The 17,852-nt window shown below is 34.2% G+C and overlaps 1 protein-coding gene across 50 annotated transcripts in view; it reads right to left on the bottom strand.

The window, feature by feature from the left end:
• Positions 1-465: 465 nt before the first annotated feature.
• Positions 466-17,852, bottom strand: part of C2CD5 (C2 calcium dependent domain containing 5) — a 99,075-nt gene continuing 81,688 nt past the window's right edge. For 16 of the 50 annotated variants that reach the window (XM_025995101.2, XM_025995106.2, XM_025995104.2 and 13 more), the window contains 6 exons: positions 17,532-17,618; positions 8,335-8,385; positions 7,341-7,442; positions 5,816-6,006; positions 2,406-2,552; positions 466-1,786 (listed from right to left, as the gene is read on the bottom strand). In XM_025995101.2, the coding sequence (XP_025850886.1) occupies positions 1,655-1,786; positions 2,406-2,552; positions 5,816-6,006; positions 7,341-7,442; positions 8,335-8,385; positions 17,532-17,618 (710 nt within the window). In that variant the 3' untranslated portion in view covers positions 466-1,654. The remainder of the gene's footprint in view (positions 1,787-2,405; positions 2,553-5,815; positions 6,007-7,340; positions 7,443-8,334; positions 8,386-17,531; positions 17,619-17,852) is intronic. The other 34 variants (XM_072765808.1, XM_072765817.1, XM_072765812.1 and 31 more) reach the window with 3 other exon arrangements.

Genomic DNA, 17,852 nt, shown 5'->3' with positions numbered 1-17,852 from the left:
TCCTCACCTATAAAATAGGGCTTAACTATAATATCTACCTCTACCCCACAGGATTTCCGTAAAGATTAAAAGTATTAATACAAAAATATATTTTTTACGCTGCCTGGCATAGAGTAAGCATTCAGGAAACATTAACAATGGTTACTGTGTGTGTGTGTGTGTACCACATTTTACAAATTATTTACTTGTGTAGCCACTGAAAATATGCTCCATGATCATAGGAACTTTGGTGTGTTTTGTTCACTGCCTAAAACTGTGCCCTCAGATCTAGCAGGCATTCAGTGGTTGCTGAATGTGAATACCTACCTATCAAAGACAATGGAAGTGCAACAAGAATTACAGTAGAAGCTAACTGAATGAATGTTTGGTAACTAAAGAAATGAATAGAGATGATCATATGGAAAGTGATTTCAGACTTCCAGCAGTACTACACTACACAAATGAGGCAAACAAAACTTAGGAATATTCCAGTTTATAAACTTTTTATTTAAAAAATAAAATTATAAACAAAATACAGAAAAATATTGACACCTGTGATAACAAGGAAATGACTCCTAATCTTTTGGGTAGTTTATTATCCTGAAAGAGCAAAATCATGAGTTTTATAAAGAAATTTTATTGTGCAAAGGAGGAATGTACATTTTAAGTTTCATTTATAATAGGTATTTGGCATTGACAAAAAAAAGTATTTGTATGTATACATTCAACATTTTGCAGCATATTTACATTCAAGTTACATTTCCAAATTCTATGCCAAATATAATCTAACTCACCATCAAAAATCCCTAAGATATAATTCTGTTTATTTGGTAGGAGTGCAATATGATTCTATTAGAAATAATTTTATGCTCCTACCTGGTCAATTGTACTTAGCTACTTTGACCAAATTCACTGACCTTTTCTTTCCAGTGCAAGCCAAGCTTATTTTAGACAAATTAAACACTAACAAAATTTGACCAGTTACAAAGTTATATAGTTAATTTTCTTCTCCCTCCTTACATTAAAAAAACTTTCAAAGGAAGGACATGGGCTCTAATAAATTACTTCTTTTACAGTAGTTAGGGCATAGTATGGATACAAGTTGCAGAATTTTAACTTCTTTTTAAAAGATGGCTGAAGCACTCTTCTCTTTTGGTTACCAAATTCCGAATTCAGTTGTTATCAAAATAAAACTTGTTAGGAAGCCCACATAGTGTTCTCAAAACTTTTTGCCATTTTTTCCCCACACATTCCTCAAATCAGATTATTTACTCATTGACAATTTGGAAAATTTCTTGCTTACTTTCTTTCAATTACACTAGGATAGCTATTACAGTTTCTTGATAATCTTACCATTTGTGTTTCAAAGTATGATTTAGTTAAAGTCAACATAAATTACAAATAGCTTCCATCTACAGTTCTCTGAGAAATCTATCTGAACTTAGTGAAGGGTCAAGATTCCATGGGACCTGACCAGGCTTGGCAAACAGAAAAGATTTGAAAATTCCCATGCCTCCAAGAGATCCCAGATAAATCAAATCTATTCATAATATACCAATTTCTTCTTAATTATCTCAAATTAAGTTCACCTTTAAAAGTCCAGTAAGATAATTAAAGACAAAACAATGGAGACAGATGAATTTCATTTACTTGAGCTCTTTCTTTCTAATTTACTTCAGGTTGTAACTTCTCCTCCAGTACATGATGGCTGGCAGTTGGCAGTAGGCTGCTGAGTTGACACCACTTCTAATTCGGATTCACGAACAAAAACCACTGCATCACCACTTACATTTATAAGACACTGTGCCTATACAAACAATAGGACATGTTCAAGCAGCAACTCAACAATCTGCTCATAATTTTCTTATTGTTTAAGGAGCAGTGCTACATAGTTGAAAAAGATAGACAACCCAGGAGAAAAATGAACAAAGGAAAAGAAGGCAACTCACAGGAAAGGACACTCATACAACCCCATTGATATAATTACATTTTCCAAAAGAAACTTTAACAATTCGAAGTCAGTTAATATGAAGAATACTGGTAAAAGAAATTTCTCCTAAAATTAATCCTAAACAACAATCCTTTGCCCCTACTAACAGAATTATTTATTGGGAATAATAATTGGAATGTACTCTTCACCAGTATACCAGTTAGAACTGGACAGATAACAGTCCAAACTAAAGGGTGTTTTTCACAGTAACTTAGGAGCAAAAGTTTTATAGGTACTTAAGAATACTCAGGATATGAAACCAGCATCTGATCTACGTATGACCATTAATATATTCGTTAAAACATGTTTTAAGCATCTAGAAAAAGTTCTAAAGAACAATTCTCTTTGGTGGGGGATAGGGAGAGAGTGGTAGATGGGAAAGCCATGGAGGGAAATCCTCAGGTTCCCCCAAAAGAAGTTTTTAACTACAACTCACCTGGTTTTTATTTGGATTCTCCATGAAGACACACTGCTTCATTATGTAGGAGACAACAGCATTCCCTCCTAATGCAGCAACATGAGCTCTCACCATTGCAAACACTTCAGCAATAAAAGCGTGGAGAAAACCACTGACTCCTCCTTCCTGGAAAATAATATGCAAGAAAATCAAACTATGTATATAAAATGCCAAGTAATTTATATTAAAACATCTTAAACGATCTTAATATAATGGATGATTGTTTTAATTTCATTTTAATTTGTTGCATGAATGAACAAACCTTTACTGAACACATGTCTGTGATGGGGATTTTTTTTTTTTTTTTGAAGATTTATTTACTTATTTATTCATGAGAGACAAAGAGAGAGAGGCAGAGATATAGGCAGAAGGAGAAACAGGCTCCACGCAGGGAGCCTGATGTGGGACTCAATCCTGGAACTCCAGGATCACACCCTGAGCCAAAGGCAGACACTTAATCGCTGAGCCACCCAGACATCCCTGTGACGGCGATTAATATCCTACAATACAGATGATGAAACCAAAGTCAGAAATGTGTCATTTGCCCATGACTAGCTAGGACCATGTAGCTACCAAAAAATGGCAGAGCAGGAATTCAAACTGTTTCTCCATCTTCAACATTTCCATCAAATCATTCCCCTCACTCACAGAAATTGATGGTAAATATAAATAATAAAACTTGTCTGCTCTCCTTATCTCCCATTCTGAAGCATATTCCAGGTACAATTGCCTTTGTATCCATCTCTCAAACATATCAAGCACTTTTCCTGCCTCAGGGTCATTATGCATGCTGGTCCAGAAGGCTCCTCACCCAATTTTCCACCAGGATAACTTACTCAATTACTCAGGTCCCTGTTTATATGTAACTTCCTCAGAAAAACCTTCTCTAACTATCAGATCTAAATTCAGTTTCCCTATCATACTCTCTGATAGCCTCTGTGGTATTTCTTTGTATTACTTACTAACACTAGTAATTATACATTAGTTCTATGATTATTTGCTTAATGCTCACCACACTCCAGTTCCACTACCTTGTAAATTCCAACAGGTCAGAGACTGCTGACTGTTTTGCTCATAATTATATGCTAACACCTAGTTCAACAGGTGCACACACTGAGTATCCCACACATATTTTTCAGGGAATGAAATCCAGTAGTTTAGGGAATGTTTTCAGTGTTCAAAAATAAAACAGAAACTGAAGTCTAGCTGAGAGCTTAAAAAGCTTTACAACCTAAGTTTTCCATGAATTCTACTGGAGGTTATTTACAATCTAGGAAGAAATTTCCAACTTTAAATTGGAAGTTAAGGGCAAAATTTAGTATATGTGCTGCAGAAGTGAGCACATAAGGGCAAAATTTAATGCACTGTTAGAAAACACATTTGACCAGATCATACCTTTCTAAAAAAGCCCGAGGATCCTACATATAGATCCTACACATAAAGGCAGCTCTCTTTGTAATTAAGGAATTGAGGTATTTCAGCTTACTTCCAACTCAGTCATAGCTCAGTACATGTTTTTTTTGTTTTTTTTTTACATATCTGTTTTCCTCCTGCCTTTTAAATCTCAGAATTCTGATAACAGAGTAACAGAGACTACAGAAGTGTAATTCTTAAAAGATTACATAATTGAAAGCAAATAACGTATCAAGCAGTGAATAAATTTGGGATATTATGCCATACAGTTACTATTACAAAATCTCTGTTGAAGGGAAATGTACTATGAAGTAACATTTTGGGATATGGCTGCGTAAGCAGTAGAGGAGGCACTTAGGATATACAATATTATGGACTAAAATAATGCAATATCCATGTACTACTCGGAGCAATTGGAAAATTAATTCACCAATCTATCTAGCTTCTCACACCCAACTTTCTTTGTCAAACTTAAATGGGCTCAAAAGTGTTACCTATTTTAATTCTACATTAAAAAGGGTTTTTGAGAATATATTAATAGTGTCTTTTCCATTTCAATACAATTAGAATATGATTTAAAAACTAATTTATCATAAAGGAAACATCTATCAATCAGTCTGCCAGAAGTCACTGCCTCATTTACACCAAAGTACTTATGTCTATTCTGCCGGGCACTGTGCCAGGTACAGGACGGTGAGCATGACATTAAAAAATTGTACGAGGATCCCTGGGTGGCTCAGTGGTTTAGCGTCGCCTTCAGCCCAGGGCGTGATCTGGAGACCTGGGATCAAGTCCCACATAGGGCTCCCTGCACGGAGCCTGCTTCTCCCTCTGCCTGTGTCTCCGCCTCTCTCTCTCTCTCTCTCTCTTTCTCTTTCTGTGTCTCTCATGAATAAATAAATAAAATCTTTAAAAATAAGTAATAAATGTATGTATGTATTTATGTATGAGGGCTGGGGGAACCTGGGTGGCTTAGTCGGTTAAGTGCCTGACTCTTGATCTCTGCTCAGGTCTTGTTCTTGGCGTTGCAAGTTCAAGCCCTGTGTTGGGCTCCATGCTAGGCCCAACTTAAAAAAAAAAAAAGTACAAAGGCTATTATTTATAAGGAAGTGTAGAAACACTGATGGTGAAACAATGGGAAAAAAAGCATAATTAAGTCATCTTTATAATGCATACACTTAAAAAAGAGTTTTTTAACTGAAGAGTTTATTGGGTTTCATACATATTCAATAAAAAATTTCCCTATTCACAATATTAATTTGCTCTAGCCTTATTTCATAACCTAAGATACATGTAAATAAAATTTTCTTCTTGAGTTTAAATTCCTTTGTAATAAAATATATAAAAGACTGACTTTAATTCTTAAATTTGACCACATCAAAATATTGTAACTACTGTTACCCAGGGTAAGGCAAGAATTTGAATAAATGGTTTCACATGTACTTTTGGAGGGATGTGGAATAAAATGAGCAGTTGCATTCTTTCTCAGGGGAAGCAAATAATAGAGATAAACTATTCCCATAGACATCCATCTATAATATAGACCCCATGATTTCTAAATGCAAATCCTTAAAAACTGTTATTTAAATATATCTGGCAAGTAACTTACTTGAGAAAACTAAGCTGTTCTTTCAGGCTGTTTCAGTATATGTGTTACCAAAGCAAGCACTTTCAGGCTGTTTTAAATCTCTAATCAAACATGGATCAATTTACTTATTTTATTTATCACCTGATAAGGATCTGGGATTTCTAATAATAAATAAAATTAAAGCCAACATAACTCTTGTGATAATACTGTGTGCTATATGAAATTTAGTTAAGTCTAATCCAGAATCAATCTATACAGGTTATTGAAAAAAACAAAAAAACAAAAAAAGTGTGTGTGTGCACTTTGGCAAAAAATAACAATCTGAAATTTGCTTTTTTTACTAATGTCTTCAATCAGAAAATTCACAAAAACAATGTCATAAAATTACCTCACGAAGAGAAGTGGTTTCCCGAATAAAAAACATGTTAATTATCCCAAGATATTTAGTTATTTTTGCTCCAGGAATGAAAGAAAGAGGTGTCATCTTAACAACTCCAACTGTAGAATTTGCACAAGGTGGAGCTGAACGGTTCCGGAAATTTCCTTCACCCATAGGACTTGCTTTTTCAACTGTCACAGCTAAATTTGGAGAAAGAAGAAAAAACATCAAGATCAGGTGTTGGTAACTTAATTATTCCCTAAGGTTTCCAAATAAGTGGTGACAACATTCAGCTGTCTGTGAGGCTAAGCCATGTCATGAAAGTAAAGAAATTATCATGCACTGCATGCAATTAAAAAGAGAGGGAAAGAAAAACTTAAGTAGAAATGCTGGAATGGAATTCTTTTGGAAGAAAAATGGCATTCCTGCAAAAGAAAATGTTGATGCGGTGTAGCTACACACACAATGATTGTTATAAAGTGAAGACAAAGAAAAAGCGGTAGAGCATTAAAAATTATCTGCTGTAGGAACAAATTATTACAAAGAGAGTGTGAAAGTTGTTATATTTCCCAGTGCAGTTTTTTCCATCTTTTGCAGACGACTTCTTCATTGTCAACTTGTAGATAAACCTTACGTTAACTAGTTGTAATAGGTTTTTTTCTCCAAAACTTTCTCATCAAACTCATAATTTTAAAAACTTAAATGACCTTGGCTGTTTAAAAGTTGACTGCTTATAAAATAACATGAATAATAATAGCTACGACTTAACAAGTAACTACCATAAGCCAGATATATATATATGTATATATATATATGTATATGTATCTAATCCTTACAACAACCCAGCAACATAGGTATTATTATCCCCATTTTACACATGAGGAAACTGTGGCTCAGAAAAGTTAAATAACTTGACCAAGGTCACACAGCTATTAAAATGACACTTCTAGGATCCCAAACCAGATCTGGCTGGTTCCATATCCTGTGATCTTTCCTTTAAAAGATCCTTTCCTTCCTTTTTAATGGAAATTCTTTTCACTCAAATACATGGACTCAAAGTCTACCGAAACACATGGAGTATAAAGAACACGTAGTAATGATCCAGATTCTAGCAGTGCGATAAGAGTTAACTCCTTTTAATTCAGAAATACCTCATTCTTTTAGCCCTCTGGATATCACTCTTAGTAAACTAACACATGCCATCTACAACATATTAGCTTGGATCCTGGGAGAGTATCTCTTCAGTAAGAGAGCTCATTTCCTTCCATTAGAAGGATATAATATCTATTTATACACTTTGAAGAATATTTTCACAAAAAAGTAAAATTTTGAAACACAACTGTACAGTTAAAAATGAACAAATCACAAAGCTCTTCAATAACTTTTGCTAAGTGACCACGAGAGTCTGCAGCTTTCACACTCCATCATGTGACTGATTGGCAATGTTATTACTGGGTAGTAAGGTCTAGCCTTCACCACTGGGAAATCAGGGATATGCTTCTCAGATCATAATGTGGTAGAAACATCCGCCTACTTGTCTTAATTGATCCGCGCCTTATGGTCTGAGCTTTCAGTTTAATGAGCTCTATCCAGCTGCTGCATCTGTCTGCAAAGGAACTGTAATCAACTGACGTTGCTGAAAACACAGACAGAAAACAAAAGAAAAAACAAAGAAAAAATATGGATGACGTCTCTTACTCGTCATAACACTCCTTCTGATGATGTAATTTAACTGTAACTTAGAAAAAGAATGGTCCTTTTCAAGTCAGATATGAGAGACAGTAAAGAGTCAAGCTTTAGACACTGATTTGTCCAAAACCAAGTTCTCAATTAGCTGGCTGAGCGTTTTTGGTAATGTCATAGTTGTGTGGTCTCTTAGGGGAAATGGAAGCAAGGCCTAATAGAAATATCAGTGAAAGGACCATATACTACTTTAACTAACTTTATTTCCCATTTTTTTAAACTTTACAATGTTTTAACTGTCTATATTTTAGGACTTTAATTTATAATCCAAACTTTGTGAATAATTCTCTTCCCTACTTTTACTCTAAAATAAAAAAAAATAATGTGAATCAAATGCTGAAGAATACATTTTAAAAATCACTAATTGATTTATCCTTTATTAAAACACATTCTTTCTACCATCAGTAACAGGAAAGCCAAAGGGTCACTGGCCAATATTCTGTTTTCACATCTAATTTTGGCAACAAAGCTTCTGATGACATTGACTGGGAAGGCAGGTGGGAGTCTAACAAGTTATCCTTTTTAAAAAAAAGTCTTTTACCACTACTGAGCTAAAAAATAATGTTAAAGCACTAAAATTTTATTTTTAGAAACAGGGAAACTATTAAAATGCTAAAAATGTTATTAGTTTAATTAATATTTTTAAAGACACATTCTAACTACAATAAAGCCACATTTTGGTGTCTATTCCACTGTCCAGTGCATTTCTCCAATGTCTGTATGTTTATGCACCATACTAGAATTACACACCTTTGGTGACTATTTGCTTAATTAGACAAACTCACCTCTCTGTGCAGCTGGTATACCTGAGTTAGAACTTGCACTCTCCAGGTGTTCTAATAAGACAATATGAACAACATTAGCTTGAATGCTAAGTACAAGCCAGTATCTCTTCTTTGCTGTTTGTCAATACCTCTTTTAGCCAGATGAATACAAGGAAATATTTAGGGCTTCATTATAAAAGCAAACCAAATAGAAGTATTTAGGTTTTTATGCAGTTTCTACCGATATATGAAAGCTAGCTCAGTTAATAAATATCATGCCAAGGAAGATTACTTGTTACTGTAACATAAAGAGTTTAGGAAACATTATAGACATAAGAAAATATAGACATAGTAACAAATGTTAGTAGGATGAAAGCAGGGTGAGAAAACTGAGCAGAGAAAAGCATCAATGTATTAGGAAGAAAATCTGAAATGAAACATGGAGGGAAATGTTTGTTGGGGTGGGGGAGGGAAGAGCCAATAAGATTAAAAATTACAGACCAGGCAATGACCTATGTCTCACAAATAAACACAAACTGCTTACTAGCCATAACCTTTCCCCTCACCACCAAACCCCTCATTCAAGGACTTCACTATCAACAGCTCCATCTGGTGGCATCAAGACATCACAGAACTAAAAAGTGATGTACCCCACAGAACAAAACTAGATCCCAAACTGGAAATCACTCCTTTTCCAGTAACCTCATAAAAGGAACATCCAGAATTTTCCTTGGTATTTTGCATTTTTATTATTGCTATTTAAGGTATTGTACAAATTTAAACAGCACCATAACAAAAACTTTCATAATCTATTTGTAAAGTTCTGACTCTACCTACACTACCATACTTGAATTTTGATTCAAAAATTTTATAACTGAAAAAATAGTGTTGCCATGTTAGAAATAACTCCTAAAAAACACTGAGGGTGATTTCGGTCATCCAGTTTTCTTAGAAATTTATAAATTAAGTAAATACATATTTTTATCTGTTTAATGTGTTAATCTTTAGGTAATATTCTTAAGTTAATAAACATTACACCTTTTTAAGATAAGATTTATACAGGTTTCTGCTAACTAGGTGCAACTGGATGCAATGTTCCATACTCTCTCCTCTTCCCATTTTTATAATGCAACTGACCACTAGGTAATACTGGAAAGTGTATAGTGACTGGCATTCCTCTTATACCACAAGGCAGGGTTCACAAAATGACTGTAAGGATACCATGCTGTGGCTGTGCCCTGACTGCCCTCAGACTGTAGGTCTGGGCAAGAAAAAGTCCTCCCTGATTCAGGATCTTGAGGAGCTTTAGAAGCCCAGAAGGAGACAGAACCTACAGGAAGGAGACCAGAACAGAACTGACATTCAGAAGCTTACCACATCTCTAAGGACAGCTAGTCCAGCACTGAAAAAGGCTGAAGTGCAGAAGCTGGGACAACAAATGCCTACCCTAAGCTTACAGATGCCAGGAAAGTCCCAGGGCTCTATGTCCTGTGCAGTACAGACTTGGGGAGTGTAGACTTACAGAAAATATAGTTGGCATTAGGAATTCTGTGCAAGTTTTTAAAAGGGGAATGGGGGAAAAAAGCTTTAAAAAAGTGAAAATTACTAAAATGAAATTTACCTTCTATAACTCAGTATTATGTGGGTAATATGAAACTTCCTAGTAGCAACTGTATATAATTTAATGACAATAGTTCATAAGAAGAGCTTAAACATGTAAAAAGTATCTGTTCTCATCTCTAAATAGCAAGTGAAAAAAAAATAAAGGTATACAGTGATCTGTAAAATATGTTTTTTTAAAAAAGGAAAAACAGTATATTTGCAAAGAACTGACAATAAAGCTGGTTGAGGGTAGCTGCCTCTTAGAAAGTAAAATGAATGGAGAAGGGAGCTTGATTTTGGACTATATAATTTTTTTAAGATTTGAATTCTTCACTGTGTACATTTATTACTCCCCACCTCCCAAAAAAATTTTTTTACAAAGGGTGGAGGGGGAGAAAAGCTAGGGAAAATGTCTTTTTCCTGCCTCCACATATGAATGTATCTGAATTAAAATCTGGAAAAAAAAAAAGTGTAAATTGCAGCTGTTCTTTTTTTTTTTTTTTTTAAGATTTTATTTATTTATTTACAAGAGACACAGTGAGAGAGGCAGAGACACAGGCAGAGGGAGAAGCAGCCCCTCCATGGGGAGCCCAATGTGGGACTGGATCCTGGATCCCAGGATCACACCTTGAGCCGGAGGCAGATGCTCAACCACTGAAGCACCCAGGTATCCCAAATTGCAGCTATTTTTAAGGGATAGGTTAAAGATGATGATTTTTTTATCTCACTTAAAAGGAGCAGGTTCATCCAACATGTTTGCTACGATCTTAACATTTCTCTCAGAGAAAAGGCCCAAGATGAGATGGTCCTGGGAACAGATGAACACCAACACCTCAAACGTTTGAATACCTCAGATATCTAATGACCTCAGATTCTCAGTCACTCTGCCATTCCAATTACAGTTTGGCTTCCAAGGTAATAGGCTTTTCAAAAGGGAAGGGACTGCAAGTATTAGCTGCCTGGGTCATTGGTAAACTAGCAATTATGGTGAAAAAAGAAATAAACCCATATGCAATCTCTAAGTCAAAACTTAAAAAAAAAGAACATATTTCATATTCAGGATTAGAAGTCTTATTAAAATCTTTTGGGCTTTGTTAAGGAGTTAATGTTCATTGTCAGCCATTCGTATATCTATGTTGAAGAGTTTGAGACAAACACTTATATTAGGTTCCCCCATTCGACATGCAGAAAGTCTCAATCAAGCCACACAGCAACCTACTTCTTTTACAATTTCCTTTCCCACTGGATACAAGAAAATGATTATTTTTCCTTCATTAAGAAGTTACCAATAAGAGATAACCCTGTTATCCACAAAAGAACAACCATAGAAAGTCAGCAAGGCAAACAAAACAGAAGGTTCTATTATTCTCTTAGTACATTCTAACAATATTTAACAAGTCCTGTTGGTGTGGGAAGGGGGGACTAACCTAGGTTAAAAGCAGTTGAGAGGAAATGAGTGTATTGATGACCAAAAAAAAAAAAAAAAAAAAAAAACCAATGTGGTAAGGATTCTTCCTCCCTCAATTATATATGCTCCAATGCCTCTGATGTTTGAGACTACTCCATTCTCCTAAATAACTTGTCATAACCATTCAGCTGTCTATGATAAAGCTCTATACAGATTACTAACTCCTCTGACAACTTACTCACTTTATATCATCATAATTTACAGATCTCCTTTGCTCTGAATAATTAAAAAAATATCTGAGATAATCTTACCTGGTTATCTTAAGAAAAGTACTAAAACTAAAAAAAAAAAAGTTCCTGAAACCTCTCAAGATTCTCTGGCAGATTAAAATATATGCAATCTGGAGTGCCTGGCTGGCTCAGTTGGTATAGCATGCAACTCTTAATCTTGGGGTTGTGAGTTTAAACTCCACGATGTGCAAACCTGCTTAAAAGAAACTATATGCAATCTGAAGTCTTTAAAAATGTATGATTTAGCTATTTAAACATTCTCAGATTTTTTTTTTATTTTAAACTTTTTAAAAAAGATTTGTTTTATTTGGGGGGGGCGGGGGCATGCACAGGTGCAGTGCAGGGGTGGTGGAAGGGGACAGGCAGGGAAAGAATTCCAAGCAGATTCCCCACTGGGCACAGAGCCCAACGTGGGGCTTGACCCCACTACCCTGAGATCATGACCTGAGCCCAAACCAAGAGTTAGACACTTAACCCACTGAGCCACCCAGGCACCCCTAAACATTGTTTTTAGTTATTATGATAAAAATTTGGTTTTATGTCTCTTTAGGCATTTCCATCAATATATAATGTACTGATTAGCTATGTCCTATAACTATAAAATCTTGCTTAATGATAGAGTTAAATTATGTGTATAAGCATTCTGTATAAACCCTGTCCATAGTGGTATTCAAATATTGGTGGACTGATAATGAAATTGCCATATTACAGCTAAAAATCATTAAAGCACAGAGACAAATATAAATAGCTTCAATTTGGATGGTCCACTAAGGGAACAAACTCAACTTCCCTCACAATTCATACATGAGATGACAAAGACAATGTGCTTCTCTATTTGGGTCATTAAAGCTTCCAACTTTAAAGGTGTACAATAGCCTAAACCACTTGTCTTCTTCAATCCCCATCTTGTTTTCCTGCCTGTTTCTAGGCATCCACTTCTCTCTCTCCTATCCTTTAGGTCTTCTCTTCCAAATAAGGCCATTTTTGCCAGTAACCCAATTCAGTTTTCTTTGCTGCTTACTCCCTCTTCCTCAGACTCTGGATTTCACTGAACTCAAGTTGCCTTGAAGAGGCAAAGATTCCTTATCCCTACTTCTCCATCAATTCTCTTTCCTTCCTTCTCTCCCATGTCTGGGATGAGTTCCTCATACATTTTCCCCTCCTTAATTTCTATTTCCCTTCAATATCCTTCCCCTCAGTGTCTCTCTCCTTTCAGGACCTCCTACTAATTGTTGGGGCCATTGATAACATGGCATTTTTATTTTGCCATTTGGTCATAGTGACAAAATACATTTTAAATTTTTTTATTTTTTATTTATTTATTTTTTTATTTATGATAGTCACACAGAGAGAGAGAGAGGCAGAGACACAGGCAGAGGGAGAAGCAGGCTCCATGCAGGGAGCCCGACGTGGGACCCGATCCCGGGTCTCCAGGATCACGCCCTGGGCCAAAGGCAGGTGCCAAACCGCTGCGCTGCCCAGGGACCCCCAAAATACATTTTAAAGGGAGAGAAAAAACAGACATGCAATGAATTGTTAATATATAAAGATGCTTTTAGTTAGTGCAAAGAATTATATAACAGTTTTAAGAATTTAGAACCATTCATTGGCAAGATAAAACAAAAGCTAACTTTTGTAGTTTTTATAGATTTATATTTCTAATCACTCATTTAAAATAATGGAAGGCAAGTCACTAAATTTAAAAAAAAATCAAACTATCATTTTAGAATCAAATTTGGCTTAACAAAAAAATAACCCTTACAGCCTCAATAAAAAATAAAGATAAAAAAAGTTCAAATGTGAATACCTAATTATGGAGTACAATGTATTGAGGGTTTTATTTTTATACTGAAATCCAGAATTTGATCTTTACTTGTCACATTAATCAGCAGCTGCTTAGTGGAAAGTGTACTCCTGCCAGTCTATAGTTTATGCCATTGAACATGAAGCTACCACCCCAGCATAAAGCAAAATGAAAGCAGGAACAAGGTAGGTATAAAAGACCTTTCTTCATATGGTTTTATCCAACAGTATATAAAATCTAAATTAAACCTTTTTAAAGGCTTAAACTCTCAGAATTTTAATGAAAACTATTATCCTATTATAGATTAAACTTATAAAGTACTTGAGATATATTTCTAGTGGCATATAATTCACACACATTTGTCTAAGATCCTAAGACCCGCAGTATGGTACCTGAGATTTAGGTCTTTAGACATATATCAAAAATAATATGCTAACCTTCTATAAAAAAGCTACATGCATAAAATTTTTGAGATTAACTATAGTCTATAAAACCTTTTTTTTAACTTTTCACCCAGATTATTATCACTCAGATTCTCCATTTTTACTGTATTTGTTCTATCATTTTATAACATTTTTAAAGTTTCTTAAAACCATTTCAGAGTAAAGTAGTATTCAGAAAACTACACATATTGATGGGAAAAAACACGAGAGTGATATAAAAAATTTGTTATACCATCCTTTTTCTCATCTTACAGCCCCATATAAGTATTTTTACATTGATGCCACATCATCTGTATTCCTCATAGTATTCATCAAAAAATTTTTATGATGTTCACATGATAATTTCCTGGAAGAAATCACTCAGGCTCAGCACCTTTTAATATTTCAAATCAGAAAAATCAAGATACCTAGAACAAGGTAACGAAACCAGCCATGAATTTGAGACATACATCAAACTATTTTGTTACCTTGAGAAACAAAACAAAATATAACAAAAGATGAAAGGAAAAAAATTGAACATGGATGGACAATTCAGGCCCAGGCTTACTCTACACAGTGAATTAGGATACATGTAATTGAAGCATCTTTTCTTCATGTAATATTCACTCATTTTCAGTAACTTAAAAAGATAAGGAAAGGTTTATCTACAAGTTAAAAGATGGAAGTATTAATAAATACACTGTGCATAGCTCTTGAAACTACTCTGCCAACATAAAAGAAATAAAAAATTTTTAATCACCGTGTTTATAGTAAGAACATGAAAAAAAATTAGGATACAATTAAAAAAAAAGGATAAAGCTCCATCAGCTTAGTTAACTGACCTAACAAAACTATAAAAACTATATATTTATTTGCTTATCAGTATTAGTAGTTGGCTTTTAAGCCCTTTATGGTTGCATATAAGTAGAGAAATTTTTTGAGCATTTATTCCTAGTACTCTTACCTTCCTCTCTTGCCTGTTACATCTAAATCGCTAAGCTTAACTTTTATCATATATTTCTATTCTCTATTTAAAACCTTCTTTCATGTTAAAATGCTCAATCACTAAATTCACGTATTACACTCTATTACATCCTTCAGACCTTTGTCAAAACCCATCCTATCCCCAAATCTTCCAAAATAATTTGTGGTAACTTTTTCAAGTATATTTAGTATAGCCCATGTCCTCCTGAAAAGATTTGAGAAAGCAAAGACAATAAATCAGCATGCAACATAAGCTATAATTTACACAACTATTTATAGAAAAGGTACAAGTAAATCCTTTAGTGTTTACTGATTATTTTAAAACATAATGTTCAAGGAAAAGCACATAGGTTTTGTAGTTAAGTACTTCGCATATAAAGTTTTCTATATATTAGTATTGGATGTAATGCTCTTGAAGATGATCATGATGGCAGCATGATATGATTCAGTGGTTTTCAAACTTTTTGAAACTCTCTCTTACAACAAAAATCACATATAGAAAATCAGTAAGTAAAAGCCTACTGAATCAAAGCTGCTCCAGCTCAGTGGTAGGGGTTCCAGACCTATCCTCTCACTCTCCCTACCCTCTTTTCCCTCCCTACCTTGTAGAAGGCCTGAGGCATCTCTGAACAAATTCCATGGTTTGGGGAAGCAGAGTTTAAAAATTACTGGTTTAACAGATGTGAAGATATTTGGAAATTTTTAATTTAACTTAAACATTAGCTTTTGATTTTGAATCATTAGCTTTTGACTTGTTTTTAATAATAGAAACACATTAATTATTGAAGAACCATAAATTATAGAAACCCAAGGAATCAGAGAACTTTAAAGGATAGAGAGAATCTTAATCTTTTCACATTTTACAGATGAGGGACTGAGGTTTATTGGTTTATTAGAGGATAATTGGCCTAAGTTCTCACATTATCAGCAGCAAAACTGGGATGAGAATTGAGGTCTGCTAACTTTATTACTCCACCTTCTGGTCCCTCTTCATACTATAAAATAAACTGCAATATTTTAAGTACTGTTCAGATATGACTTACTCTACTCAAATTCTTCTTTTGTTGTTCTTCAGTTCAGAGTATCATTTGTACAAAATAGACTAATGACCTCAACAAGCACTAATTTTAATTACCTTTGAAAACATTTTGAAAGTTACTGCAGAAATTGCAAGGTATAGATATAGATATGACAAATTTACAGAATTTAAATCCAATCTTCTGCAGAAATCACTAATGATTAACAAGGTAAAACTGAGCTAACAGAGACCCTATCTCCATAAATATATATACCCATAGATTAGCAACTGATCAAATCTTTTTAGTGTTTAGATTTTTGGTTTGGGTTCCCCCTCCACACCCCACCGGTCCCACTGCAGGGTAAGGATAAATGAAATGACACCTAAAAGTAATTTGGAACTAACCCTGTGTTAAATACAAGTTTCTGTATTAAAGTAGGTGTTTTTAAAAAAAAATTGTCTGAAAAAAATAAATAAAAAAATAAAGAAATTCTGTCTGGTCAGTTCAAGGAAAATTCTTCACAGTTCTTTTTGTTCTAGAAGCTATATTTAATTTATAAAGCTGAACTCAGATTATCTTTGGATTTGATGTTTCATCTCTATTCTTTCAACATAGGAGTTGAACTATGCTAAAATTCCCTATGGAGTTCTAAATTAGAAAATTTAATTTAGATAAAAAAAACAAAGAGAATCATAATCACCATGTTATGAAGTTCAGAATCTGAAAGTAGCTTATCCTTTCATCTTTAAACGATGAGACAAGATCTATTTATCTACATAGATAAACAAGCCTTGCCCTGATTTAGTAACGACTCTGTTCACATACATGCAATGTGAATATAAAACTATTCTAATTTGGTATCAGATAAACTGATAAGTACAAATCACAAAAAAATGTCCCTGTGTTATTAAACTGTAATAATTAGAAAAGCCAATTTGGTTTGAAATTACAAATAACATTTCTCAGAATAAAAAATTTACAAAAAAACACAAGCTGCATGTATTCTATATATAATGCTACAAAATAAGATACAGTAATTCTGAAAAATCTTATAATAAAAATTGCCCTGAAATCAGAAGAGAAATAGAAAATACTACCCCTCATTTTTCTCCAAAGACTGTATAGATCTAAGTAGACTTATTGCCATTAAGAGACTATCATTTTGCATTTGAAAATATGCCAATATCTTTAAGCACATAATAATGCTCCTCCACAGTAACCAAGACACTCAAAAGAGAGCTCATCCCTTTCTCACTTGTAGTACCCCACCCAAATTCCTCCACATTTCTTCTGAAGAAAATCAGTATTTTGTCATCTATGAAAATCTAACAATTTTTGTAAAGATTCGATTGTGGCTGGATAAAACCTTACCAGATATAATATAAATATCAATATATCACATGTGAATAGTCACTCTGGGAAATTCAGATCTCTGAAAATAAAACTTTACTACATTTGAAGTATAAGAATGGAACATCACATGAAACATTACCTTAATAATTTATGATGAGATTACTTGAGAAATTAAAATAAGAGGAATATTACTCTCTCCCCTTTATGAACATGAAGAAACAAACAATGAGGGAATGAAGAATAAACCTTCATCTCAAGATTAAGACTGCCTATAATGAAGAAGTAAAAGGAACTAGGAAATAGGATTTGTGTTTGCATTTCCCTCACTTAACCAACCTTTAGCTGGTGGAAAAGGATGAGAAGGAAGTGAATCTGAACAGAGCTCCAGTGGAAACTGCAGAAGTTCTTCATTATCTGTAGAGGCTTGAGAGGCAAGAAAAATACTAGTTATTTAGTAATGATCTAGTATCAATTTTTTAAAAGTAAGAATCTGGATTGAAATATATCTATTTCACCCACTCCAATGTTTCTGATTATTTTCTTCCTGACTTCTCCCATGGAGACCCTTCACCTGCACAATGTTGAGACATGCTATCTTCCCTGATAGGATTGTTTTTTGAGATTTAGAAAAAAATACTAAGTATAAATCTCTTAGCA

Source organism: Vulpes vulpes, chromosome 8 (assembly GCF_048418805.1).
Source record: "Vulpes vulpes isolate BD-2025 chromosome 8, VulVul3, whole genome shotgun sequence".
NCBI lineage: Eukaryota > Metazoa > Chordata > Mammalia > Carnivora > Canidae > Vulpes > Vulpes vulpes.
Note: the sequence above shows the minus strand (reverse complement) of the source record. Positions and strands in the feature narration are given on the sequence as shown.